The following is a 24,110-nucleotide window of genomic DNA, read 5'->3' on the forward strand; positions in this document are numbered from 1 at the left end:
TTTACCTTTCGGCAGATAGGAAATGGGCCTGAAATGGGCCTGAAATGGACATGGCAGCTATAGTTTCAGCAACCATAAAAGGTAATTTGTTACATACATTTTATGAGCACCTTAATTATACCTGCTCGAGACATTTTAAGAGTATTTCAGGACTATCATCAGTTTTTTAGTCCATTAAATTTCCAAATCTCTGAAAGCACTTGTTCCTGATGTCCTGAAATGTATTACAAAGCCATCAGTAATGATGGCTTTCCCGGCAATTTCTGGGACACTCATATGACCAGTACAGCCTGCCTAACTGGGATGTTTCGGGTTTATTTCAAAGCACGTAACAGACAGCCTTTTCCGACAAGAGAAATTGCCTCAAAAGTGACAGAAAAGTGAGCATTTCAGCACTCGGGAAAGTTGCTGGAAAGTCTCCTGAAATGTTACATTTTGGATGCCTTGTCTGGGACATTTTGGGCCCCCTGAAATCTGGGAATGCCCGTAGTGAAAACTCGGATACTTTGGATCGCAAACTCGCTCTCAGTTTGATCAAAAACTCACTCCTCCTTCGATCGAAAACTCGTTCTTCGCTCGATCAAAACTTGAAACCCGCTCCCCAGTTTGATTGAAAACTCGCTATCAATATGATTGAAAACTCACTCCTCCTTCGATCGAAAACTCGTTCTTCGCTCGATCAAAACTTGAAACCCGCTCCCCAGTTTGATTGAAAACTCGCTATCAATATGATTGAAAACTCGTTCCCACTTCAATCAGAAACTCGTTCTTAGTTGGACAAAACTCGCTCCCTCTTCAATCAGAAACTCGTTCTCGATTCGGTTAAAACTCGCTCCCGCTTCAATTCAGAAACTCGTTCTTGGTTTGATTGAAAACTCGTTCACTTGCGCGTACACGTGCACTTGTATACCTTCGGTTTTGCAACCAGACTCTCACATTGGTTTGCGCAAGTTTTAGACAACGGATAGCGAGATCATGGTGAACGGTTGCAAGATTAAGGTGAATCCGCGCGAGGTTGAGCAAGTTTAAGATCCCTCTGCGCAAGTTTTTGATCATGGCACGCGAGTTTATGATCCGCCTGAGCGAGTTTATGATCGTGGCCCGCGAGTTTACAATCAGCCGGAGCGAGTTTATGATCGGGGCCTGCGAGTTTACAATCAGCGAGTTTATGATCGTGGGCCGCGAGTTTACAATTAGCCCGAGCGAGTTTATGATCGCGGCCCGCGAGTTTACAATTAGCCCGAGCAAGTTTATGATCGCGGCCCGCGAGTTTACAATTAGCCCGAGCAAGTTTATGATCGCGGCCCGCGAGTTTATGATTGTAGCACACGAGTTTATGATCACTGCACCCGAGATTTCGATCAGTCTGAGCGAGATCAAAATCATGACACACGAGTTTAGAGTCCGTCAGAGCGAGTTTAAGATCATGCCGCGCGAGTTTAGGATCGGTCAGAATGAGACCAAAATCATGGTGCACGAGTTTATGCTCGGCTTGAGCGAGTTTGAAACCATGGGACGCGAGTTTACGACCAATCTTGGCGAGTTTGACATTCTGATGTGCGAGTTCAAAGTCAGGGTGCACGAGACGAAGGCTTAAAATTGCGAGTTTACTTCAAATTGCAAGTCGGATGAACGAGCTCAATGCATGACAGTTTGAGTTTTAGAGCGTGGCATTAGGGACACGGATGTGAACCAAAGTGCACGTACGTGCACTTCAATGCGTACATGAGCGTTTATGCGAGTTCCAGTTTTTACATAGCTTCCCAGTTTTGGTCTGCTTATGTTGCACTTTAGCTCACGTGATTGCATGGTCGTGCACGTATGTGCACTTCGGTGTGTAAGGAGCGCTCATGCGAGTTCCAGTTTTTCCAAAGCTTCCCAGTTTTGGTCTGCTTACGTTGCACTTTGGCTTACGTGAGTGCATGGCTGTGCACGTACGTGCATGTGCTTGCATTTGCGTGTAGCCTCGTGCAATCTTGTGCACTTGTGTTGCGTGCACGCGCACCTTTCCTGGGTGTCTCAGATCGAGAACGAGTTTCATCGTGTTCGAGTTTGTGATCTGCTTATTTTTGTCCATCCCCAACCTTCATAGGAACGCGCCGCCCGCCACCAACCTTTGGTTGGCTGGGCATGCAGCGCCCTATGAGAGGCGCCTCATGAGAGGGATTTTTTTTTGCATGTTTATAAAGGCCCGTACAACTATGAGGTACATGTAGGCCTATACTAGCTACTAAGTGTGAAAGTGCGACTGAACTCTTGCTTTATTCTGTGCTACAGGGCCAGTATATATACATGTGAGTCAGGACCTCTGATACCGCTATAAGACCTATGGTACTGTGAGCGTAAGCATGTATACTAAGCATGAGTAATCAGGTGTCATATTACTACAAGATAATAGAGGGGTCATGTGATGATATCCCCATTAGTCCGTACAGGGCAATGACGTAATCGCCCAGTTCTGACACTCCCACTCGACTAGTTATTGCCTAATCTACTGAAGACCAAGCCTAGCATAGACCGGAATTGCTCAAATTTCGTTGCACCAAGTGGCTTCGTTAACGTGTTGGCAATCATTTCGTCCGTACTAACGTAGACTATGTCCACTCGTTTTTCTTCTACGTATTCGCGTATGAAGTGATATCGAATGTTGATGTGCTTGAGCCTTCGGTCGTGAGCGGGATTGACTGCGAGAAAGATTCCTCCTTGGTTGTCTGCTACCAAAGGTGGTGGTGCAGTAGGAAAGTAACCTAACTCTTTTTGGAGTGACGTTAGCCAGGCTAGCTCAGAGCATGCCTCCGAGAGTGCCATGTATTTGGCTTCCGTCGAGGATCTTGCCACCGTCTTCTGCATTCGAGATGCCCATGTGACTGCTCCGTCGGCCATTAGGAAAACGAAACCGGTTGTTGATCGCCGGTTGTCCCGATTTTCGCCCCAGTCTGCGTCTGAATACCCTATCAAACCTGACTGATTTGAGCCAGAGTACCGGATACAATACTTGGTGGTATGACGGAGATACCGGAAGATATGCTTCGTGGCTTCTACGTGCTGTGACATAGGGTTTTGCATGTATTGTGAGAGTCGTGTGACTCCCCAGGCGATATCGGGTCGTGAACCAATCATCAAATAGATGAGACTACCAATCATGGACTGGTAGTGATGGCGGAGTGCATCGGTAGCGGTATATGTTTCCGCAGCCTTCTCGAGATGTATGCCTTCGGGCAGCAGTGTGCGGCAAGGTTTTGAGTTGTGCATCTGGAACCGAGATAGGATTCCTTCGGTATACGACTGTTGGTCAATTTCCAGACACCTGTTGTTTCTATCACAAGTGATCTGCATTCCAAGGAATGTACTAGCGGCTCTAAGATCTCGCATTTGGAATTTCTCTGCAAGAACTTTCTTCACTCGTTGGATCTTGGGTAAACTTGGACCCATTGATAGAAGGTCGTCAACATAAACGCCAGCGTCTGAGCGCGTGCGTTTGAATCCATTTTTGAGTAGCGTAGTGTGTAGCTTCTCGTTTCAGGTGCGTGAGGCTTGGCGTAAACCATAGATTGCCTTCTTTAATCGACACACCATCTTTTCTTGTCCTTTCTTCACAAAACCTTCTGGTTGTTCCATGTAAATCTCCTCGTCAAGCTTGCCATACAGGAAGGCCGTTTTGATATTCATTGCCTCAATTTCCCAATCTTTGAGTGTGGCATGTGCGAGTAAGAAGCATATAGCTTCATAGAGTGCGACGGGAGAGAAGGTTTCCTGAAAGTCTATCCCCTCTATCTGTGTGAATCCTTTGGCCACGAGACATGCCTTATAACAGCCGTTGGGCTTGATCACATAAACCCATTTGCATTTTACAATTCTCCGGTTGTTCGGTCTGTTGACCAGAATCCATGTGGAATTCTCCTCCTGAGACTTGAGTTCCTCCTTCATCTCGATCTCCCACTGTTTCGCATCTGGGCGAGACATTGCCTCGTGGTACGTAGTGGGGTCAGGCTGGTGAGCATGACATATCCATTGGAATAAATTCCGACGAAGTTGATCGTCGACTTCCATTGGAGAGGCTTCACGTTGTTTACGTGCTTCTCGTTCTTCTCGTTGTTTACGTGCTTCTCGTTCTTCTCGTTGATCACGTTGGATATCTCGTTCCTGTTGACGCCATGCTTCTGTAGGTGGGACGTCACCATAGCTGTTATCGGGAACACGGTGTTGGCCTGCATTCTTGCACTGTGGCCTGGCCGGATGAGGCACAGGTTGTGGTTCGAGATTCCATCGTTGCCTAATATCAGGAGCAGGTGGTGCTGCCTGACAAGATGGACTGGCTTGTCCACTCTGACGAGGACGATATTGTTCTCTCTGAGGTGGAGGTTGTCCAGGAGGTGGACCGGGAACAAATGGTATCTCCGGATGTTCGTATGGTTCCGGAGTTGGGCTTCGATATTGTTCATAACAATCTGCTGGATCGTCATTGACTTCGTCATCATCCTTTTGTTGCGGTTCGTCTTGCCGCGGTTGTGGATGTGCGTTGTCGGGGGGTTGATTATCAGGTGTGAAGTCATCCGGACTGGTTAAGTCCGGGTTCGGCAGGTCGGGTAAGACAGGTGGAATTGGATCCTGAGACGTTCCAGGCTCACGAGGCCTTTCGTCTCGCTTGGGAAAGGAAGACTCATCGAAGGTGACGTCGCGTGACACAACGATGGTCCGGGCAGTTGGATCCCAGAATCGGTAACCCTTTGTACCGATTTCGTACCCGACAAAGATCATTACTTTAGCCTTTGGCTGTAGCTTATTGACCCTCGCATCCTTATGTGTGTGGACGTAGGCTTTGCAGCCCCATACTCAAAAGTACGATACGTCCGGAACAGTGCCATTCCATTTAGTGATGGGCGGCTTCCATTGATGACGGCGCAGAGGTTGTCGATTGTATATGTGTACTGCTGTTTCCGATGCTAGCTTCCAGAACCCAGATGTCATGCCAGCATGATGTCGCATAGCTTCTGCCTTATTCTGAATGGTCTGTTGCCAGCGTTCTGCTCTGCCATTCTGTTGTGGTGTTCACGCCACTGATAGTTGACGCTCTATTCCGCGTTCTGCTAGGAAATCGTCAAATTCGCGGCCTAAAAACTCCCCCCCACGGTCCGAACGTATAGCCTTGAGCTTTCGCTTGGCCTGTGTCTCTGCCCAAGCGACGAATTGCTTGAAGGCAGAGAAGGCGTCAGACTTTCGTTTCAGATACCAGACTAAACCAAATGAGGAATAGTCGTCGAGGGTGGTAAGGGCAAACTTGTACCCGTCGAGTGATAACGACGGATATTTGACAAGATCCATGTGAATTAAGTCGAGGGGATGATCCGCACGACTGTTAGATGCAGGAAATGCATCGCGACGAGACTTCCTGAATTCGCACCCATCGCAGGAAGTATTCCTGGTTGGAGCTGAGATCTTATCCGGGACGCCTTTGACATTGCCAGGTAGTTGTGTAACTGACTTCTTCCCGGCGTGTCCGAAGCGACAGTGCCACAAAGTATATGGATTGTCGGATTTGACCGACATTAATGTTCCTGGCTTAATCTCGCTGGTCCTAGTGAGAACTTCAGCTTCTAGCCAATATAAACCTGACGACTTTTCATATTCGCCCTCCATTAAAACTGTCCGCTGTGTTGGGTCTGACCCGCGGAGTAACTTAAACTTCTTGCCATCCATCTCAATACGGTGACCGTTATTGAGTGGCATTCTGGGTGCAAAGAACCGTTCTGCTGCTTCCGATACGTATAATACAGTTTCTAACCGGATATGCTGAACTCGTCCGTCTGTAAGACGATGTCACAGAGCGATTTCACTGTGACCTTTAATTTCGATAGTTTGACCTTTGCCGGCCGTGTGTGCATGACCTGGCTTAAGGAATTCATGATACCAAATGAAGTCAGTTTTGTACGGTGTGACATGTGTTGTACAACCGCTGTCGACCATCCACTTAGACTTGACACCCGTAGCATAAAGAGAAACAGAAATGGATTCCTCTTCGATCTTAGCTACTATCGACTATTCGTATGGTATTTACAGTCTGTGTGGTCATTGCGGTATTGTCCTTCGCTTTGCCCTTTCCTTTTTCCTTCTTGCGCTTTCCACCATCCTGCTGCTGCTGCTGCGTGTTGTTGCCGTTACCGGAACTCGAGCCAGAATTCACCGGCTTTGTGTCCCAGTGCTGCTCCGTTGTGTGATTCTTGCGACCACACTTCTCACATTTGTTGTCAAGAAGAGGCGCCTTCGAGACCCGCGCAATCTGAGTGCGGTTCGCAACGCGGCGCTGTTCCTCCTCGACAATCTTGGGCTTGATGAGTGCCGCTGTGAGCAGCGTAACATCAGTCTGCGTAGTGAGAATTGTACCAGCGATGGTCTGGTACGACTTGGGGAGAGCATTGATCATGAGCAGAGCAAGGAGCTGAGGTTTGACCTCTATTCCCGCCACGTTGACCTGGTTGGACTGCTCTGTGAGCACGTCAAGTTGTGGGCCGAGCACGGAGCTGTCAGAAAGCTGTGCATTGAACAGCTTCTGGAAGGCGACAAATGCGCCTACCGCTCCGGGTTTTTCGTAGCCGGCCTTGATCGCGGTCCATGCGTCCAGGGCCAAGAACTTGTCATCGACGAGATGACGAAGGTTTTGCGCGACGTAGAGCTGGATGATTCCCAGCGCCTTGTCGTTTTTCTCATCCCATGCAGCTTGAGCTGCAATTTCCGTAGCCGTGGGTGTGTCTGTCGCAGCTATTGGTCTAGCCAGACCAGGGACAGGAACGGTCGCTGTGGAGCCGTATCCCTGGATCAAGTACCAGACGCCCTGGTAGCGCAGGAAGGCTCGGATCACGTCGGACCACTTTTTATAGTTGGTGCCATCAAATTGCGAGATGGTAGATGTGGCGAGCTTGGTCGGGTCAAAAGAGGATGACATTGTTATCGTGTACAAAGAGGAGGCAAGTGTATGCGTAGAGTGTTTCACGTTCCTTTTGAGTTAACCTGACGTCGTAAAAGAATTCACTGAGATCGAGCTCGTATGATTTGGCTTGTGTCGCTCGAAGTGATTCCCAATCTTCTTTCAAGAATGCGAGATCGTATAGCTGATTGATTGGTCTATAGTATAGATCTTCCGCAATATCTTCCTGTTCTAGGTAACAGGCGTATGCTTCTGAATATGTATCAGAAGATGTGGGAAAGAAGGTATGTATGATGTCTTCGTCGTGGTTTGTTAACTCTGCTGAAGCGTTATAGCTCGACAGTTGTTGGACGTAATTGAAGTAGTACAGGGTTAACAACACCTCAACGTATTGTTTGTGTGCTGTTAATGATTCCCACGGAGTTTCTACGTCGTCTATTATATTCAGTCGCTGTCTGAATTCTGTGACGGATTCCTGTTTTGTCTCTACGGTTTCAGGTACCGTATTTGTCTCCTGAGAGGTAGTGATTGTGAACGCTATTGAGCGAACCACTTATTCCAGCTAAGCCGATTTAGCCGAGAGGTGGATAGAGTTAGAATTGGACGAAGGGACCAGATAAACTACGACGCTTGTTGTCGCTTAGGATAAACACACAGTAGTCAGGTTTCTGAGTAGAACTTTTCTCTGATTGTTACAATAGTGTTGTGTACAAAGTATCTACTTGTTCTCGTAAAACCTAACCGCGTCAAAATATCCGTTCACGTAAACTGCGCTGAGCGCTTGTACAATCCGGGCTATGTTCTTGCGTAGCCCTTTGAACGAGATATCCTCTATTTCTCTACACCCTAATTTCCACTTACGCCACTCCTCGTATTTGACGATGTTGCAGACGTCCGCTAGGCAGCGCTTGATGCGCGTAAGCTGCTCAATGAGTCGGCGGAGATTGCGGACTCGGTCGGAGTTGAGGTCGTCGAGCTCGAGGGTCTCGAAGACGTCGAGGCGTTTGAGCGTGCCATCGAACTTCGGTGTGAAGATGAGGATGAGGTCGGCGGAAGTGTGCTTGTCGAAGTTGATGAGTATCGACTTCGGGGCGATCGGCGTATGTGTCGCCGGTGGGATGGCAGCGAGACGCTGCTCGAGTGTCAGCTTTGACGGACCGGCGAGGATCCGTTCGCGCGCCTGTTGAATTTTGCGTGCAGCTAGACGCTGCTCGAAGTCAGCCTTGTCGGTCGCGTAATGCTCGCAGAATTGTTCACGACGTAGGTGCCTGCCCTCGTGTGAGTTCGGAGGGAACGGGAGGGTGAGCGCTGGAGTCAGCAGGCGAAGTTCTTTGCCGCGGCGTTTACCATACGGGATGGTCTCGACGGGGTCGTTGGCGTTGCCAGAGGTGGGTGCATAGCCGGCGGAGTGCTTGTACCGCTGGAAAACGGAGTGAGGGGGACGAGCGGGTAAATCCTTTGGCACTAGAAATTATGCAGGAATGAACGCGTGAGCGCTCCGTCTGCCACTAGCACGCAATGAGACTTACTCGTAAACTGCGTGGATAAACTTTGTTTAAACTGGGTGAAGGGGACCGAGGTTTCCCAAGGGGTCTTCTTCAGCAATGAGACTAGTAGAGTGGGGGTAGATTGGCCGTGAGGCCGGGGCTCATAACCTGTGAAAGTGCGACTGAACTCTTGCTTTATTCTGTGCTACAGGGCCAGTATATATACATGTGAGTCAGGACCTCTGATACCGCTATAAGACCTATGGTACTGTGAGCGTAAGCATGTATACTAAGCATGAGTAATCAGATGTCGTATTACTACAAGATAATAGAGGGGTCATGTGATGATATCCCCATTAGTCCGTACAGGGCAATGACGTAATCGCCCAGTTCTGACACTAAGTGTCTGATATCAGTACTCCCCACCAGTTACCCATCACCCTAGGCTGCTCGGTCGCAACGCCACCCAGATGGCGCTGGCCTCGCACGATGTCATGCACCATAACTATAAGTATAGGAAAACTAAAGGAATAATAGGTATTCAAATCAAAAAGAAACCGCTTACTCAAAGCTGCAAAGCAAGCATAAACACTCAAGCTTACTAAAAGTGAATCAATCACTAATAATATGACTCAGCTTCTTAGTAATCTAGAAACTATGCTTAGTAAAGGTATATGCTCAACAGCTATGAATTACCAAAATATAGTAATACTCTAACAAACATTAGTAATAGCTTACCAATATGTTAGTAAAACAGGCAGAAGGCTGACTAATACAGACAAAATGCTTATTAATAAAAGTAGAAGTAGCTTAGTAATTACAGTAGAATAGAAGAGCCAGTTTTGCTATTGGCTAAGGAACAACAGGCTGAAAGGTATAAATAGGAGAGGTTCTCTGAGAGCAAAAAGAACACAAACACACCAACCCACCAAGCACCACACACACTCTCAAGGATTTAGCTAGCAGCAAACCTGCAGTTAATCCCCTGAGCTCTTTAGCTCTCAGAGAATAGACTCCTTTCTTTAAAGCCTAGGAAATTCCTTGGGCACAGTAGAGCCTTTGACTTTCAAATAACCTGAAGGGAAACGCCCTTGGTATAGTGCACGAGTTCACTATTTGACTAACCCTAGACTGCGAGAGCTAGTGGCGTCATTATTTGAGACTGTGGTACGTCTCCTGTAGAGCTTACAGTAATTAGACTAGCAGTAAAGAGATTAATTCTATTCTTGATCTTCAACTCTAAATTGAAAGCTTCAGACTGCTTCAAGTTATACAAATCCTCTAAGGACATTAAATTGTCCTTACTAGCCAAAGCTTATTAAGTTAACCAAGACATTAACTTGTCTTTGTTACCCTCTTATCTTACTTATCTAAAAACCCTATTGAACTAACCCAAGTAGCTAGTCCTTAAGCTACTAACCAAACCTCCTTACAGCCCATCTTGTAAGATTCCTTAAAAAGTCCCTTGTAAACAGGCAAGTGAGGCTTTAGAGTACTTAAGCAGATTAGTAGGTGGTCTTTGAATTAGTCCTCCACGAACACCAGGATAGCTTGGTTGAAAGGCTAACCCAGTGAACCCTGGAAAGAAAAGATTGGAAAAACCAAATCTAAGTATTTCATACTATACCCTTCTTGCTTTTAGTTTAGAACAGACCAAACTCCATTCTCTTTTATTAAAAAGTAACCTTCTAGGATTTCTCCTAGAATCTTCTTTATACCAAACCTCATTTTTTTTAACTTACTTTTCTTATCCTAACCTTTTCTTTATGATAACGGGCACCACGTCGGCATGATAAACCCTGGCTCTAGAGCTCCAGCCCTGGCTGCTACTAGATTTCCTAGTATACTTGCACAGTCCATAGCCACTGAGCATTTAAATAAACACTACCTACCTCTGGCCATTGGGCAAAGCAATGGCCAGTTCGAGTGTCCATCCTGACGCTCTGTTGACAAGGCCTACACCAGTGTATTTTCACTGGTGAACCTCGTCTATCTGGTTGCCCCAGTCATCCACATCTGCGGGCGGCACCTCGTCATCTCTGACGTCACACTGTTGTCTGGGCACCAAGGTGTAATATTTACCTCGGTACCTGAACTCCCTCGCAAAATCTTCTTCCATCCCACTCGATGGCGTGCCCAGTGACCAGTCGCTGAACGTTTTCTTGTACTGGATAACCAGCATGTGGCTGTACTACTGAGTGAATCGACGTTCAAGTACGTCAGGCTTGGGGAAGTCTTTGTACCATCCATATTCATCCACATTGGCATCGTCACGTTCACGTGCTTTGTGGAAATATTCTGCTTTTACGCTCTTCTCGAGGTTCTGCACATACTTATGGCATGCTGCTCTACGCCATCGAGTGTGTGCCATGGCTTTCCAGATGTGGACCGACTTCGTAAAGTCTAGGCCCTTGCACTCAGTCCTCTGAGGCTTTTTCAACAAGGTCCGACCACTCAAATGTGGCTGCCATGGGATTGAGTCGGATGAAGTAGTAGACGTCATCCCAATTCTTCCCCAATACTCTCTTTCTTGTTTCCAGGTCGTTATGCATGTCTACCAGTGCATCGGCCTGGTCGTATTTATTGTCTGCCCGTAATCAGAGATCCTCTATTTCCCACATTTCCCAGTCAAACTGAGCCTGTGAGATATGCACTTTCCATCATACTTTGGATTGTCTCGTACGGACTTGTCCTTCCAATATCCCCGATCCCATCTCTTACACTCATAGAGGATGTGGTCCCTAGTTTCGTCTATTTCTTTTTTGTCTGTGTGCCAGCAATACCAACATTTTAGTGATCCGTCCAAGTTAAATTTCCGTCTGAAGGCACCAATCGGTGCGTGTCCAGACATGATGCAAGTGAGCCTTGCCATCTCTCTGTTTTTGTTCCCTGATCACTGCAGGAACCAGGAGTCAGACATATATTTAATTGATTTTACCTGCTTGATGTCATCACCACCAAGCAGGCCATGTCCTCTGTATTTCTCATCTGTTACAATGCATCTCCTCCACACTGTAACTTCTTCCTCCATGATGCATTGCCTAGCATACACCTATGAAGTGGTAGGTGGAGTTTTGCAGCTTCTTTCGCTTCCTTGTCTACCTCTTCGTTGTATTTAATTCCTACGTGGCTTGGGCACCAGTAAATGAGAATCTCATTCCGCTGATCCTTTTCCATCCATGTTCTTATAGCTTTGCTCTTGAGAGGGATCACTGGCCAATGAGAGTGCCTCTTTGTCTCGGGGATTTGACGCCCGAGGTGTTTTATTATATTAGATCATGATCATGCATCGCCTGCCAGCCTCGAGGTTACGACATAGCTGTATGATTCACACCGCATACAATAACCTGAGGATCCATAGCTTGCCTCGTATGACGGCGGCAGGTGAGTTGTTTGCATGAATTAAGCAAAAGCGTTGTTCATGCGTATCTAGGCACTCTTTGATTACTAAATACCTTGTCCTGGTTCACGGTCTGACGACGAACAGCTGCAGATGGGCAACATCAGCCTCCTTTATTGTACTGGCCACTGGCAGTGCTGCAGCGCCTGTCATGGATGACAGCATTGATGCAATGCCACACTTACAAGGACCAGATACCAGAGGCAGTACTTGTATATGTTATGATGGGCATGGTGGCGTGGGATATCATTTCCTCTTTCATCTCTGACTCTAGTCTAGTAGTATGACGCACTTTCGACTCATACAGCGCAGCTTTCCTGACTCACCCGCAGTCCCTTTGACTAGTAGACTAGTCCTTAGGTTAGGTTGAGCAGTAGTATAAATATCCCGTGCATGTACCATAGTATCTCAGCTTTCAGCTCTTTCGTAAATTCACGTTTCTTTATTCTGTTCTAACCTCATCTGCGGATAAGGCGACCGGACAAGCTTCAGGCTTGCAAAGAAACCTCTGTCATAACAGTATACTGCAATGTGTCCTGGACCCAGTTGCTCATCCTCTACCATGGCCCCCGACTCTCGCCCTCTCGTTATTTGCTACTTGATGGTCTGCATGAATGCCGTCGACGGCGCGGACATGTCGCTGTGGCCGAGGCTGCCGTTAACGCCTTTGCCACTTTTGCCGATTGTTCGAACGTGCCTGCGATTACCGAACTCAGCAAGACTTTGCAGGCCTTCCAGCAACGCCTAAAGTACTCGAAATACTGCAAGGTATACAACAACGCACCTTCGTCTTCACGGTCACTGACGCTGAGAGCTCCGCGAAGAAAGAGTGCACCGCGCTTGCAAACAAATGTGGCGACTGGGCGCAAGAATTCGAAGAATGGGCAAAGGTTGTCGACAACACTGAATTGGCTGAGGTTGCTAGCGAGCAGAGCATGTATGTTCAAGATCTTGTCTCAGCTCTTCCAACAATCATCCTCACACAAGGGCTGCAGGCGCTTCGAGGACATAATGCTCAGAGTCACAAAGATATCCTCAAGATTGCGTTGGAAACTATTGTGTACATTATTTGATCCACATTTGGCTGTTCTCTTGTTCATGGGTGCTCATATATGCACGACAGGGGGCGCCGAGAAGGTCAAACGTGAACTGAACACCGTGGAGGACGACATGAAGCACTTCCATGAGCTCTTCAAGATGGGTAGTTCATGAGTAAAATGTTCCTACATGTCGTGTCACTGACACCTTATGGCAGACTCGCGCCACGATGAGCGGCGATGCCACGGTCAACCACGTCCTGGAGAAGGGGCAGGAGAATTTGGCGCTTACAAGAGAGCTGAAGGCAGACCTAGTGCAAGCTCGGGCCCATGCGACACCTTCTCGACTAAGCAAGTCCGAGGGAGAGCAGGTATGTTCCATGGCATAATTTGTCTTCATTGTGCTAAGGCATGAAGTAGATGTAGAAAGAATTCGAAGCCCAGGCTGGCAAGCCCAGTCAGGTGCCTACCCCTAATGCTACAAAGATGAATGAGTGGATCAGGACCTCATCAATTCAGGATTCCGGAACTAGTGATGTGCGGGCCCGGCTTGGGCTCAAAGCCCGGGCTTGGGCTTGTGGCGACGTCGAGCCGAGCCCTGAGCCCGAGCCGAGCCCGAGCCCGGCCCAAGCCTTGGGCTTAAGCCCGGGCTTGCTCACAATACAACGAGTGTTCCGGTGCTATCAAAAGGGAATGTATTTGGGTGTAGTAGATTAATACTGCATGTACTCACTAAATTATAACCTTCAGAAGATCTACATCTGCGGAACAAGTCGAGTCGCAGCGAAGTCCACGAGCGTGCGCCTACGGCAGGCACCAGATGGTGACGCACAATCGTGCTCGGCGGGAGCTGTTATATCTAGAATATCTACATTTTGTCTTCTATGTGCATATTAGGTCGCTCTCTCCTCATTCTGAACTCAGGGAACGGTAACGGAGCCAGCACACCCAAGCCTGGGCTTCCGGGCCGGGCTTGGGCTTGACTACGCTCCGAGCCCGGCCTTGAGCCCGCTGCCGGGCTTGACTCGGGCCAGGCTTTTTGGGCCGGGCTTGGCGGGCTTGGAGGCTTTGAGGCCCGGCCCGCACATCACTATCCGGAACATCACCCTGCCTGAGATCCGGTCTGCCGTTGCGGACTATGAGAAACGGACGGGGGTACGATCGGTTGTTCCTGACCTGAAAGACGAGATTTTCGTCATAAAGGCACCCAACGGGCAATATAAGGAGTCCACTGGCAACGCCCGGACCCAGATCCACATCGGCAACTACAAAGGCCGCAGGGTCAGTTTTGTTGTTTTTACCTGCTCTACAATCCGGCTGACATCTCACTTACGGGTTGTGGTCAGGAGATACGTGGTTGGAGTAACCGATATTGACGAGCTGAGAGAAGTGCGCTCCCCCCAACAACAAATTACCGAATGCTGATAAACGTGCTCGTCGCAGCGTTTCCTTGCCGAGACCTTGATCTGGGGGCAGTTCAATCATCCACCCATTCACCGCTTCTTCGGTGTGACCAACGATACCGCATTGGCGCATACTGTGATCGTAAGGAGTTTCCCGTTGGCCGAGTCTCCTTTCTAATACTTCATTGGTCGATCAGGTCTCGGAATGGGAAGACAACGGCAATGCCGTAGAGTGCGCATGCGCATTTGTCTCTTTGCAATGCCTGCTAATGAGATCGGAATGTTGGCAGCTACATCACCAAGAGGCCTGGCGATCTGGCTGTCAGGCTTCGTTTAGTAGGTCTTTGCCTGGGTGTTATTAGTGTTTGACACGCTGACACAAACCCTGGTAAGTTGATTGGCGCAGCTGAAGGCTTGATATATCTGCATGGCCTTGGCATCGTACATGGGAATCGTACGTGGTTGTATGCTGTATGTCACTTTTGTCCGCATGGTTGACGCCCCGATTTCAGTTAAAGGCGTAAGCGCGTAAGTTCCATCATTCGCATTTGAACCTGGAGATCCAGTGGTGCTGACATTTAGCTAAGCGGAACATTCTGGTCTCCAACGAGGTCCGTAGCTTTCTGAACTTATGTACGTATGCTTCAACAGGACTGACGATCAGCAACGCAGGGTGAAGCCCTCATCACCGGTTTCCAACGTGGAAAGCTAGATGCCGATACCGAGGAGGACAAGGTGGTGTCTACCCGGCGGGAGTTTGACACGAACTGGACGGCGCCGGATCTAGCGGACGCGTACCGACGGCCGTGCGCAAAGCTTGATGCCTGGGCGTTCGGCATGATCATGTACGAGCTGCTGAGTGGGCGGGAGCCCTACGACAACTTCCGGGGTGGGGGGCGAATCCTGAAGCAGATCACGATCGGAGTACTGCCGGAGCGGCCCCTGCACGCGCTCGTCACGGACGAGCTGTGGGAGCTCATGGGAGACACCTGGAACCAGAAACCTGAGGATCGGCCTAATATGGAGCAGGTCCTCGTTCGTCTACGCGCACTGCAGGCAACGAATGACTTACAGGACGCCAGTTCTTGATTTTGGTTGCATGATATAGGCACACAGTGCTGTAATCGTCGTTGTATGTGACCATGGAGCTCACGGACCCTAGCATAGAATACCCTGCTCCGCTGTCATGTATCTGAAGCATGTCATTTGCGTTTTGTGTAATTTCCCTGTAGCTATATATCCGTGGACTGTAGTATAATACAAAACTTTCTGACATAATATTTTTCTACGTTATGCCGGTCCAATGCAACGTGGCGCAACAAAGCGGTAGCGGTCGCTGTCCGCTTTGAACGCCACGATCGCTTTCGAGCGCCAAACTATGCCCAAACAGCCTCGCGCGTCGCTGGCGCGCCTCATTCGCGTGTTGCCTTTGATCTCCTACCACAGCCGCCCTCGCAATGTCCCCTGCCGGCACCAGCGACCGGCCTCGTCGGTCTACACGCGCACCAGCAAAGGCTGTAACTATCGCCGCCCCGGCCTCGCCTGCCGAAAAGAAGGGCAAGCAGCGCGATCCTGAGGCGCAGCTCGAGCACCTGTTGACGAACAGCAGGAGCAAGCTGACTACTATCGACATTGCTGTGAGCTTACATGTACTCTGAGACTCACCATAGAGCAGTGCGGCTCACTCGATGTTCCTGCAGGACGTCATAAGCTACGAGAACTTCTTGGACCTGTCTGAGGAGTCGAAGGAGCTGCTGTGCTCTCTGCTGCCGCCGACAGCGTTTTTGACGCACATACCTTCCGTGAACCCATCACACCCGTCGGGGAGTGTTGCTTTGTCGTCTACTTGGGGCGCAGACATTGAACGGAGCCCGGCAACGCTCGACCCGGCGTTCTTCACAAGCCCGTTTCTGCTCGGCGCGGCGCATGCGTGGCAGGACCACATCTACTCTGGCTTCTTCTCTGCCAAATCCCAGGATTCGCTCGCCAAATACTCTGAGGGAGTCCATAATGGCATGCTCCGTGCAGAGTGGAAGGATGAGGCGTGGATGCGCGAGCACCCTCCGCCAAAGCGTCCTGCCTTGTAGTGAGCCGATTAAACTGTTGCACCCGCCCGTATGGTATGTGGCTCTAATCTTGCGTGATATAGCAAAGAGGACCTGGATATAATCGAACTTGTCAAGTCAGGAGTGATCAGAGAAGGCGATGTAATCGCGTACAAGAGACACTTTCCTAACCTCTCGATCACAGTGGAGAAGGACATGCTCGTATGTGTATCATTTTTCGCATTTACCTGTCCTTTGACAAACCACCCCTTTTCTAGGTACAGAAAGCGAATCCTGCCGACGGCACTCTCGCGGTTCTGCTCCAACCTGGTAGCGCGCCGTCGCTCCCACAGGATCTGCTCGTGGTCGCACCGCCGAACCCGACACCGCCAACGCTGACGATTGAAGATATACTGTCTTCGATGGACCTCGAAGACGCTCTGCTGGATGTTGACGGCCGGATCTCGCGCGACCAGCGCGCTGTGACGCCAATAAGTCCCGCCACGAGGCCTGTGCCTCGCAGTGCCTTAGCAGCGAAGGCTCTGACAGTGTTCCGCTGGCGGGATGAGGTGATGTGCGACCTGGAGATGCAGATGTCGATGGAGAAGGGTGCTAGAGAGCGATGTGGCTCTGTGTGGTATCTGCGGAGGTCGTAAGATGGAATCCACCGAGAGTCTCATTCAGGTCTATTTTTCATAGAGATGCTGTAATGGAGGACATCATGGCGAACGCGACCTGTCGTGTTCCATCGCATGCTTATCGCGCGCTCGGTCGTGCTCGCGGGGTACAAGCCTGCTGGTGAAAGAGTGGTGCACACCTCATCGCTCGCCGTAAACGGTGACGCGTGGGCGCCTGCGACAACGCTCACGGTGGCCCCTTGCGTTCGCGACGAACGCACATATTGAGTGCGACTGGGACAACAATTAATTCCCTGCCCGCACGAGTATACTACTAAGAGCATCTAAGTGTACCTAAGCCAAAAGGGGTGTTTGTGATTCGGCGCTCACGCCGCCGAGTCGCAGGGCAGCTGCATGTACAGTCTCCCGCACATTCGCAACCTCCCTTCTTTCGCTCATATTGTGCTCACCACAGTACTTCTTAGACTTTAATGCGGTTCGTAATTCGAAAAGGCTCAGATGAAGCATGGCAAACGTTGTCGGTGTCAGATGCCAGTGGACTCAGAGCCGAACGCTGAGCACTGGACGTTTGGAGACTCACAGCCTACATGACTTCGAACAGAGCTCATGCCCTATCCACTTCCTTCAATGCAAACTTTCTTTCCTCACCGCTTCCTCAACAAGATAAAATAGCTTATCCATCGCGTTATCCCTTTTTTTTGCATAATTCGCGAATCGAGTCAGGTTTGGATCAAGTTCGACACGGCCGCTACTCGCCATCGGTGTATGCTTACCTTTTGTCTAAACTCGTTGTGTGCCTGACAGAGTGCATTCTTACGATAATATTCATCTGAGTCGATGTAGTCCTAAGTCCACTGGAGCTTATCGTGTTCGAATGTTCACTGAGCACTACACAAATATTGTGGGTTGCGATGGGAGGTGTACGGGGTCCCACGGGGTCCCATCAGTCTGGAGTCCGAACAGGCTCAGATGTCGCGATGGTACTTACGTGGGATAAGAGGCCCAAACGCGACGCGACGGCCTTGACGCGTCTCTTCAGCTTCAGCCACCGGTACCACCACAGCCGTCCGGACATGGCCGTTGCTCGTCGTTCACTGCCACATCCCTCATCGTCATTCTTCTGCCCGCAGCCGCCGGCACTGACGTCGAGTGGCTCGCTTCCATCGACGCTTGGCGCACCCTGGAAGTCTAAGTCCGGACGGATCAAGCTCTCTTGCACCTGGTGACCGCCAGCCCGGTCGGCCTATGACGCTATCCGCGGTATATATACCGCCGCTAGTACTACGCCCTCGAGACGCTTTAGACGCGACTCTTGAACGCACCATCGCCGACGGCGGCGGGGCAGTCTACATATATCTCGATACTCAGACGCTATCACTGAAACCATTGCCACGTACCGTCCACCATCCGCCCTTCTCGCTGGTTTGACGCGCTATGACCATTCTACGACGGGCACCACTCTTGCTCAGTGCTCGGGGAGCGCACTCGCCAGCTCACTCTCGGTCGGTCTCTAATGGGCTCACTATCGGCATTCGCAGGGAGGACCCGTCTCGAATATGGGAACGTCGCTGCCCGCTCACACCTGAAGCAGTCAACGAGCTGGTGACGAAGGAAGGTGTGAATGTCGTTGTGCAGCCCTGTGATAGGCGAGTGTTCACCATGCGCGAGATGAGAGAGGTGAGTACTGCTGTTGCCCTGCTGTCGCTCCGCACTGAGCTGTGTCCAGGCTGGAGCAGTCCCTCACGATACCCTCTCGCCTGCACACATCATTGTCGGAATCAAGGAGACGCCTCTGAGTGAAGTCCTTACAGACCCGCTTCCTCTGTCTGGACAAGTAGTACCCCGGACACATCTGATGTTCTCGCATACACACAAAGGGCAAGAATATAACATGGAACTTCTGTCCAAGTTCTTGAATCCTCCAACTCTATCGGCTCATCAGATAGACCGACTACGACCCACGTTGATAGACTACGAACTGCTGACTGACGACAGCGGAAAGCGAACAGTAGGATTCGGGTGGTACGCTGGAGGTCAGCATAGCAAGTATCCTACCTCGGAACGGAACTAACGATCACTTGCAGTTGCCGGAGCGCTGGAGTCCCTCGCAGCTCTGGCGCACGCGTTGCTGGAGCAGGGTGTTGCTTCGCCTTTCCTTGTGAGTATGACCAGGACAGCGGAAATTCTGCCGTGTTAATACATCTACAGTCCACACCACGTCCGCACACACATCCTTGTCTGCCTTCACTCACCAACTCTCTGCATAAACTTGTCGGCGACCGTATAGCGTCCGAGGGTACCCCTCCGGTTCTCGGACCGGTTGTCATCTGTGTCACAGGGTAATATTTGACCAAGTTTTTTCTATGCTACGCACTACGATTGCTGATAGTAAACTATCTTCAGGACAGGTAAAGTTGCTCAGGGCGCATTAGACCTCTTGGCCGAACTGCCCATTCAACGAGTGAGCGTCGACGATTTGCCGCGGCTTGTCCGTAATCCAGGTTGGTGTCATTCGCGTTAGTTAGACTCTACATTGCGGTTGACACTTGTCTCTTTCTTGCGGTCTAGATACCGACCTGCATAAGGCGAGCTCCATGGTTATATGCATGTCCAAAGCTGTCTAACATTTGCGTTTGTATGTGTAGATCTATGTTGTCCATGCGTTGCCAAAGGACTACTTCGTACGCGCAGACGGCAGTCCTTACGAGCGTTCACATTATTATGCGAACCCAGACCAGTACACGTCCATTTTCCACGAGAAGGTAGGTACCAGACTCTTTCAGCTTGGATTGCAGCTGACTGTATGCGCACTGAAGATCGCCCCGTACCTTACCCTCCTCGTCCACGGCGCAGGCTGGGCACGCGGCTATCCGCGCACGATGACCAACGAACAGCTGCGCCTCGCTCTCGAGGCCGCGCAAGGCGTCGGGCCGGGCCGGTTCACGTGCGTCGGCGACATCAGCTGCGACATCGAGGGCGGGCTCGAGTTCCTGCCGCAGCACTCGACGCTGAGCGCGCCGTTCTTCAGCACGCGCCCGGCGGCGCTCCCAGCGCACCTGCGCGACGTGACGGTCATGGCGGTCGACATCCTGCCCACGGCACTGCCGCGCGATGCGTCACAGCATTTCACGCGTGTGCTTTTACCGTATCTGCGTACGGTCATCGGAGGCTACCGCGGCGCGCCGGTCGTCGGCGGCGACGAGCGCGGACGGGCGGAGGCGCTGGAGCGCGCGACGACGGCGAAGGGCGGGGTCCTGGCGGAGCGCCATCGCTGGCTGGAGGACGGCCCGCTTGGGGCCTGGAGGTCACAGTCTGGGGTCGTCAAATCTGAGGCCGGCGGTGCGCCAGTGCGGAAGAAAGTTCTGATGCTTGGGAGCGGCATGGTTGCCGGACCTGCTGTGGACGAGATTGCGAGGCACGGCGACGTGGAGCTTTTTGTTGGTGAGTGTCAGCTGGGTGTATGCGCCAGTATTCTGCTGTATCTGACGGGCTGGTTTCAGCGAGCAACGTTCTGAACGAGGCGAAACGGCTGACGGCGCACCACGCCAATGCGTCGGCTGTTCTAGTCGACATGGGCGACCAACAGCGGGTCGGGCAGCTGGTCGAGGAAGCGGACCTCGTGGTCAGGTGAGTGCTGTGCTTCGTTTTCCAAACAAGCTCTCTTATGCGTTCACCGCAGTTTACTACCGGTTCCTTTCCACCCAATCGTTGCCGAAATATGCCTCAAGCACAAGAAGCATCTTGTTACCGCATCGTACATTTCACCCGCGATGCGCGCTTTGCATGAACGGTATGCACATGCACGCCTTTTCCGGTCCGGCTCGAGCTGACACCGTGTGACAGGGCCGTCGATGCCAACGTGATCTTCCTGAATGAGATTGGTCTCGACCCGGGCATCGACCACTGCTCCGCCATCTCCCTGCTCTCGAAGCTTCAGGCAGAGAACAAGCGTGTGGTGTCGTTCACGTCGTTCTGCGGCGGGTTGCCGGCGCCCGAGCATGCCGAAGGTATTCCGCTCAAGTACAAGTTCAGCTGGAGTCCGCGAGGCGTGCTCGGCGCTGCGCTTAATGGTGCGCGCTTCAAGCTGTGTGGCGAGGTGCGTCGCTCTCGATCTTACATGCTTTCGCCCTGAGTTGATAGTTGGTTGGGGCAGCTCCGAGAGATCGAGGGAAAGAACATCTTGAAGGAGGGCTTCCCCGACATGCCGGTGTCAGATGTCCTGAAGCTGGAAGGGATAGCCAATCGGGATAGCTTGCATTACGCGGATGTATACTCTCTAGGGAAGGTCGAGGACCTGAGGACGCTGGTTCGCGGGACCATACGGTAAGCATCAGCGTCGGCGTCCGCAATGCAATCACTAAACTAGAACGCAGGTACCCTGGCTTTTCCTCTCTGATGCATTCATTCAAGACCATCGGCCTTCTGGACGTCGACCGACAGGTCCGGCTCGAGCACTGGTTTGACCTCCCGCGCGAGGTTCTCAGTGCACGGCTGGGTGCACCGATCCCGAACGACGCCGCCTCATTCACCTCAGCGCTGCTCAACCTCATGGGCGACTTGGAGTCAACAGAGGTCTTGGACGCACTGTCCTGGCTGGGACTCCTTCCCGAGAGCACGCACACGCTCGCGACTCCGGTGCCGACAGCGCCAATGGCACCAATCGACCTCTTCGCGACCGTGCTCGCGCAACAGTTGCGGTACCACCCTGGCGAACGGGACCTGGTCGTGCTACATCACGAGCTCGTCGTGCGCCCGGCGACACTCGTGGGGTTGCATACCAGTGCAGAGGAAGTGCACACTTCGTCGCTTGTCGCGTACGGCGACGCCGGCGCGTCGGCGATGGCGCGCACGGTGGGCATGCCTCTCGCGTTCGCCGTGCGCGCAGTGCTTGATGGCAATATCCAGACCCGTGGTGTGTGCGGGCCTGGTGCGGAGAAGGCGATATGGACGGGTGTGCTCGCCGGACTTGAGCAAGCAGGCCTAGGTATGCGCGAGAGTGTGTCGCACAGGGTGTCTGGAGGTGGGCAGGTTGAGAGCATGCTGGTGCGGCCACGTAGCACGTTGATGCAGACATATTGAATTGTAACAGCATATATGTATATAGAATGGACGCCCAAACACTGAAGGCTCTTGGCGAGCAAAGAGGATATTCCTCTCCCAACATTGTCTTCAAATGGTTTTGTCATCTTCAGCAATATCTGGGCTAGAAACTGGTGATACAGCGGTACTTAGAACGATAGACACCCCTCGGGCAAATTACAGCACACGGAGCTCAAAAACTTCGCAAGCGCTAGTGCGAACGAAGTGAGGAGGGTGCGACACGCGTGATTGAGAAACGCAAGACGGGGAGGTCGGGCGGGTCAGACTCGGATGCCTCAGGTGACGGCGGGATTACCGCTTCAGCGGACGCGTCTCGCTTCGTTCGCACTAGCGCTTGCGGAGTTTTCGAACTCCGATGCCGTAATTTGCCCGGGGGGTGTCTATCGTTCTAAGTACCGCTGTAAGCGATCTTGATATTGGACCTTCGCTTTCGGAGCCAAGTGGTACGTCTCCAGAAATCAAGCATGCTCATCACCGACTGAACATATACAGTCAATACATCTGCAACTGTGTGCCGATCACGATCGCGCGGGCTCGGACAACTCCGGTGGTCACCCGGGCGCGTTACCGCTTCGGGCGCGACACCAGCGAGGCGACTAGGGCCAAGCGGCACCCCGGCGTATACTCTATATAATGTCAGACTCACACCACATCCAGCAGCATGTCGACAGCACAGTCTTGCAACGGAGACGTCCTCCTCCAGCTATTCCCTCACCTTTCCTCTGCTGATCTCGCCCAAACAGCTCTTGTCTGTCGCACCTGGTCAGCTCCAGCATGCATGACGCTCTACCGCTCCATCGTGTTCGACATCAATTCACCTCAGCTCGCCTCGCTGACCTGGACACTGAACACATGCCCCCAACTGCGGGAAGCCATCCGACACCTCGTCTACAAGACCTTTTCGCGCAACCTGAACCCTGGCTTCGAGCACCTCCACTGGCTTGCACAGCTCCCAGAGCACAGTCTGAGGACATTCCACCTTGATTACCAGATATCCTTCACATCTGGAGACATCCTACGCTGCCCTGCCGTGCGCACCGCCCCAACGCTTGTCCTCCATATTGATCCGCAAACCATAGACGCATGGGAAGCGGCGCGCAGTCTCGTTCGCAGCCCCTACTTGCGCTCTCTCTCGGTTGGAATGAGACTCCAGGCATGGCTACAAATCCCTGCTAGTCCCAATATGCACACACTCTCTCTCCATCTCAGCCGGGCGGACTACCGGTGGAAGTTCCAACCAGTCATCACTGATCCGTGTGTAAGGCTCGACAGGTTCGACGTGTACGTGCGGAAGCCGGTGTTGCAACCGCTTAAGACGTACAACCTCATGCAAGATCTGCGGCAGTATCAAGCTGGCCTCAAACACCTCTCGTTCCTCAATTACGATTGGGACAGTCTGTGCGAGCCGGCGCTCATCGACGAGAGCCTGTCGTCATTCCCGCGCCTGGAGACACTGGTGTGCAGCGTGCCGGTGTCTACTCCAGAACTCCTCATGCGTCTGCCACCGACAGTGCGCTCTGTGACGTGCATGGGATATCGTTGCGCCGAACTCCGTGGCGAAGCATTCACGAAAGCTGTTTGGGACCACCATGACAGTGTCAAGCAGGGCACAGGCCGGCGGTGGCTTCTAGAGAGCCTGACCATGATCGATATGGGGCTGTGCAGCGGGAATATTGCAAGGCCAATTCAGAAAGACTTGGTACCGCAATTGCAGATGATGGATGAGCTTGCGAAGGTTTGCGCAGAGGCGGGGATCATGCTTGAATGGATTGGGGGCAAGGACTACTTACAGTATGATGCTGTAAGGACCAAATGTCCCCTGACGGCATTCCTCCAGTAGCACGACGCACGTCTGTGGCACGGTTGCAATATTAATGGCAGATGCAACTGCATGTCAAGGCCCCGATGTCTCTGCTGAAGCTGGGTATCGCTTCACCTTTTGTTGTGAGTACAATCAGGGCAGCAGACTCGGGACGTTTTTATGCTGACGCATCAATAGGTTCCAGTGCATGTGCATGAGCGTCGGTGATGCTGCCCCTGTACCGAGGGAGCACCATGCTGCTATGTAATGAGTCGTC

At 51.4% G+C, this 24,110-nt stretch overlaps 7 protein-coding genes across 7 annotated transcripts; 5 read left to right on the forward strand and 2 right to left on the reverse strand.

Annotated features, from left to right (window-relative positions):
* Positions 1–1,054: 1,054 nt before the first annotated feature.
* Positions 1,055–1,597, forward strand: PHACADRAFT_200107 (uncharacterized protein; the record flags this gene model as incomplete). Its single annotated transcript, XM_007400371.1, has 1 exon — positions 1,055–1,597. One exon carries the CDS (start codon positions 1,055–1,057, stop codon positions 1,595–1,597), a length of 543 nt encoding a protein of 180 aa, XP_007400433.1.
* Positions 1,598–6,022: 4,425 nt separating this feature from the next.
* PHACADRAFT_103520 (uncharacterized protein) lies at positions 6,023–6,940 on the reverse strand (the record flags this gene model as incomplete). The annotated part of the gene is made up of 2 exons (XM_007400372.1): positions 6,023–6,469; positions 6,560–6,940. The coding sequence occupies 2 exons, from the start codon at positions 6,938–6,940 to the stop codon at positions 6,023–6,025; spliced, it is 828 nt and encodes a 275-aa protein (XP_007400434.1).
* Positions 6,941–7,640: 700 nt separating this feature from the next.
* Positions 7,641–10,591, reverse strand: PHACADRAFT_200111 (uncharacterized protein; the record flags this gene model as incomplete). The annotated part of the gene is made up of 3 exons (XM_007400373.1): positions 7,641–8,386; positions 8,452–8,532; positions 10,492–10,591. 3 exons carry the CDS (start codon positions 10,589–10,591, stop codon positions 7,641–7,643), a joined length of 927 nt encoding a protein of 308 aa, XP_007400435.1.
* Positions 10,592–12,371: 1,780 nt separating this feature from the next.
* On the forward strand, positions 12,372–15,430 carry PHACADRAFT_263327 (uncharacterized protein; the record flags this gene model as incomplete). The annotated part of the gene is made up of 13 exons (XM_007400374.1): positions 12,372–12,413; positions 12,461–12,577; positions 12,634–12,746; positions 12,805–12,869; positions 12,933–12,967; positions 13,065–13,217; positions 13,273–13,340; positions 13,920–14,235; positions 14,290–14,391; positions 14,447–14,481; positions 14,540–14,585; positions 14,643–14,720; positions 14,922–15,430. 13 exons carry the CDS (start codon positions 12,372–12,374, stop codon positions 15,336–15,338), a joined length of 1,587 nt encoding a protein of 528 aa, XP_007400436.1. The 3' UTR covers positions 15,339–15,430.
* Positions 15,431–15,706: 276 nt separating this feature from the next.
* PHACADRAFT_151948 (uncharacterized protein) lies at positions 15,707–17,061 on the forward strand (the record flags this gene model as incomplete). Its single annotated transcript, XM_007400375.1, has 5 exons — positions 15,707–15,886; positions 15,950–16,335; positions 16,399–16,516; positions 16,573–16,789; positions 16,829–17,061. 5 exons carry the CDS (start codon positions 15,707–15,709, stop codon positions 16,948–16,950), a joined length of 1,023 nt encoding a protein of 340 aa, XP_007400437.1. The 3' UTR covers positions 16,951–17,061.
* An 879-nt stretch (positions 17,062–17,940) lies between these two features.
* PHACADRAFT_177943 (uncharacterized protein) lies at positions 17,941–22,094 on the forward strand. Its single transcript, XM_007400376.1, has 12 exons — positions 17,941–18,609; positions 18,659–18,965; positions 19,017–19,090; positions 19,141–19,271; positions 19,336–19,420; positions 19,578–19,694; positions 19,749–20,373; positions 20,433–20,559; positions 20,612–20,722; positions 20,776–21,028; positions 21,086–21,255; positions 21,306–22,094. The coding sequence occupies exons 1-12, from the start codon at positions 18,367–18,369 to the stop codon at positions 22,009–22,011; spliced, it is 2,949 nt and encodes a 982-aa protein (XP_007400438.1). The 5' UTR covers positions 17,941–18,366; the 3' UTR covers positions 22,012–22,094.
* A 431-nt stretch (positions 22,095–22,525) lies between these two features.
* On the forward strand, positions 22,526–24,006 carry PHACADRAFT_263330 (uncharacterized protein). The gene has a single exon (XM_007400377.1). The coding sequence runs from the start codon at positions 22,811–22,813 to the stop codon at positions 23,870–23,872; it is 1,062 nt and encodes a 353-aa protein (XP_007400439.1). The 5' UTR covers positions 22,526–22,810; the 3' UTR covers positions 23,873–24,006.
* Positions 24,007–24,110: the final 104 nt, after the last annotated feature.

This window comes from Phanerochaete carnosa (genome assembly GCF_000300595.1).
Source record: "Phanerochaete carnosa HHB-10118-sp unplaced genomic scaffold PHACAscaffold_10, whole genome shotgun sequence".
Classification (NCBI taxonomy): domain Eukaryota; kingdom Fungi; phylum Basidiomycota; class Agaricomycetes; order Polyporales; family Phanerochaetaceae; genus Phanerochaete; species Phanerochaete carnosa.

Bases quoted from the DNA above. Each gene is read 5' to 3' on its own strand.
- PHACADRAFT_177943 (XM_007400376.1), top strand. From the start codon at position 18,367: ATGACCATTCTACGACGGGCACCACTCTTGCTCAGTGCTCGGGGAGCG. The intron at 18,610-18,658 runs GTGAGTACTGCT...AGCTGTGTCCAG, and splicing joins CCATGCGCGAGATGAGAGAG to GCTGGAGCAGTCCCTCACGA. The intron at 20,560-20,611 runs GTGAGTGCTGTG...CGTTCACCGCAG, and splicing joins GAAGCGGACCTCGTGGTCAG to TTTACTACCGGTTCCTTTCC.
- PHACADRAFT_263330 (XM_007400377.1), top strand. From the start codon at position 22,811: ATGACGCTCTACCGCTCCATCGTGTTCGACATCAATTCACCTCAGCTC.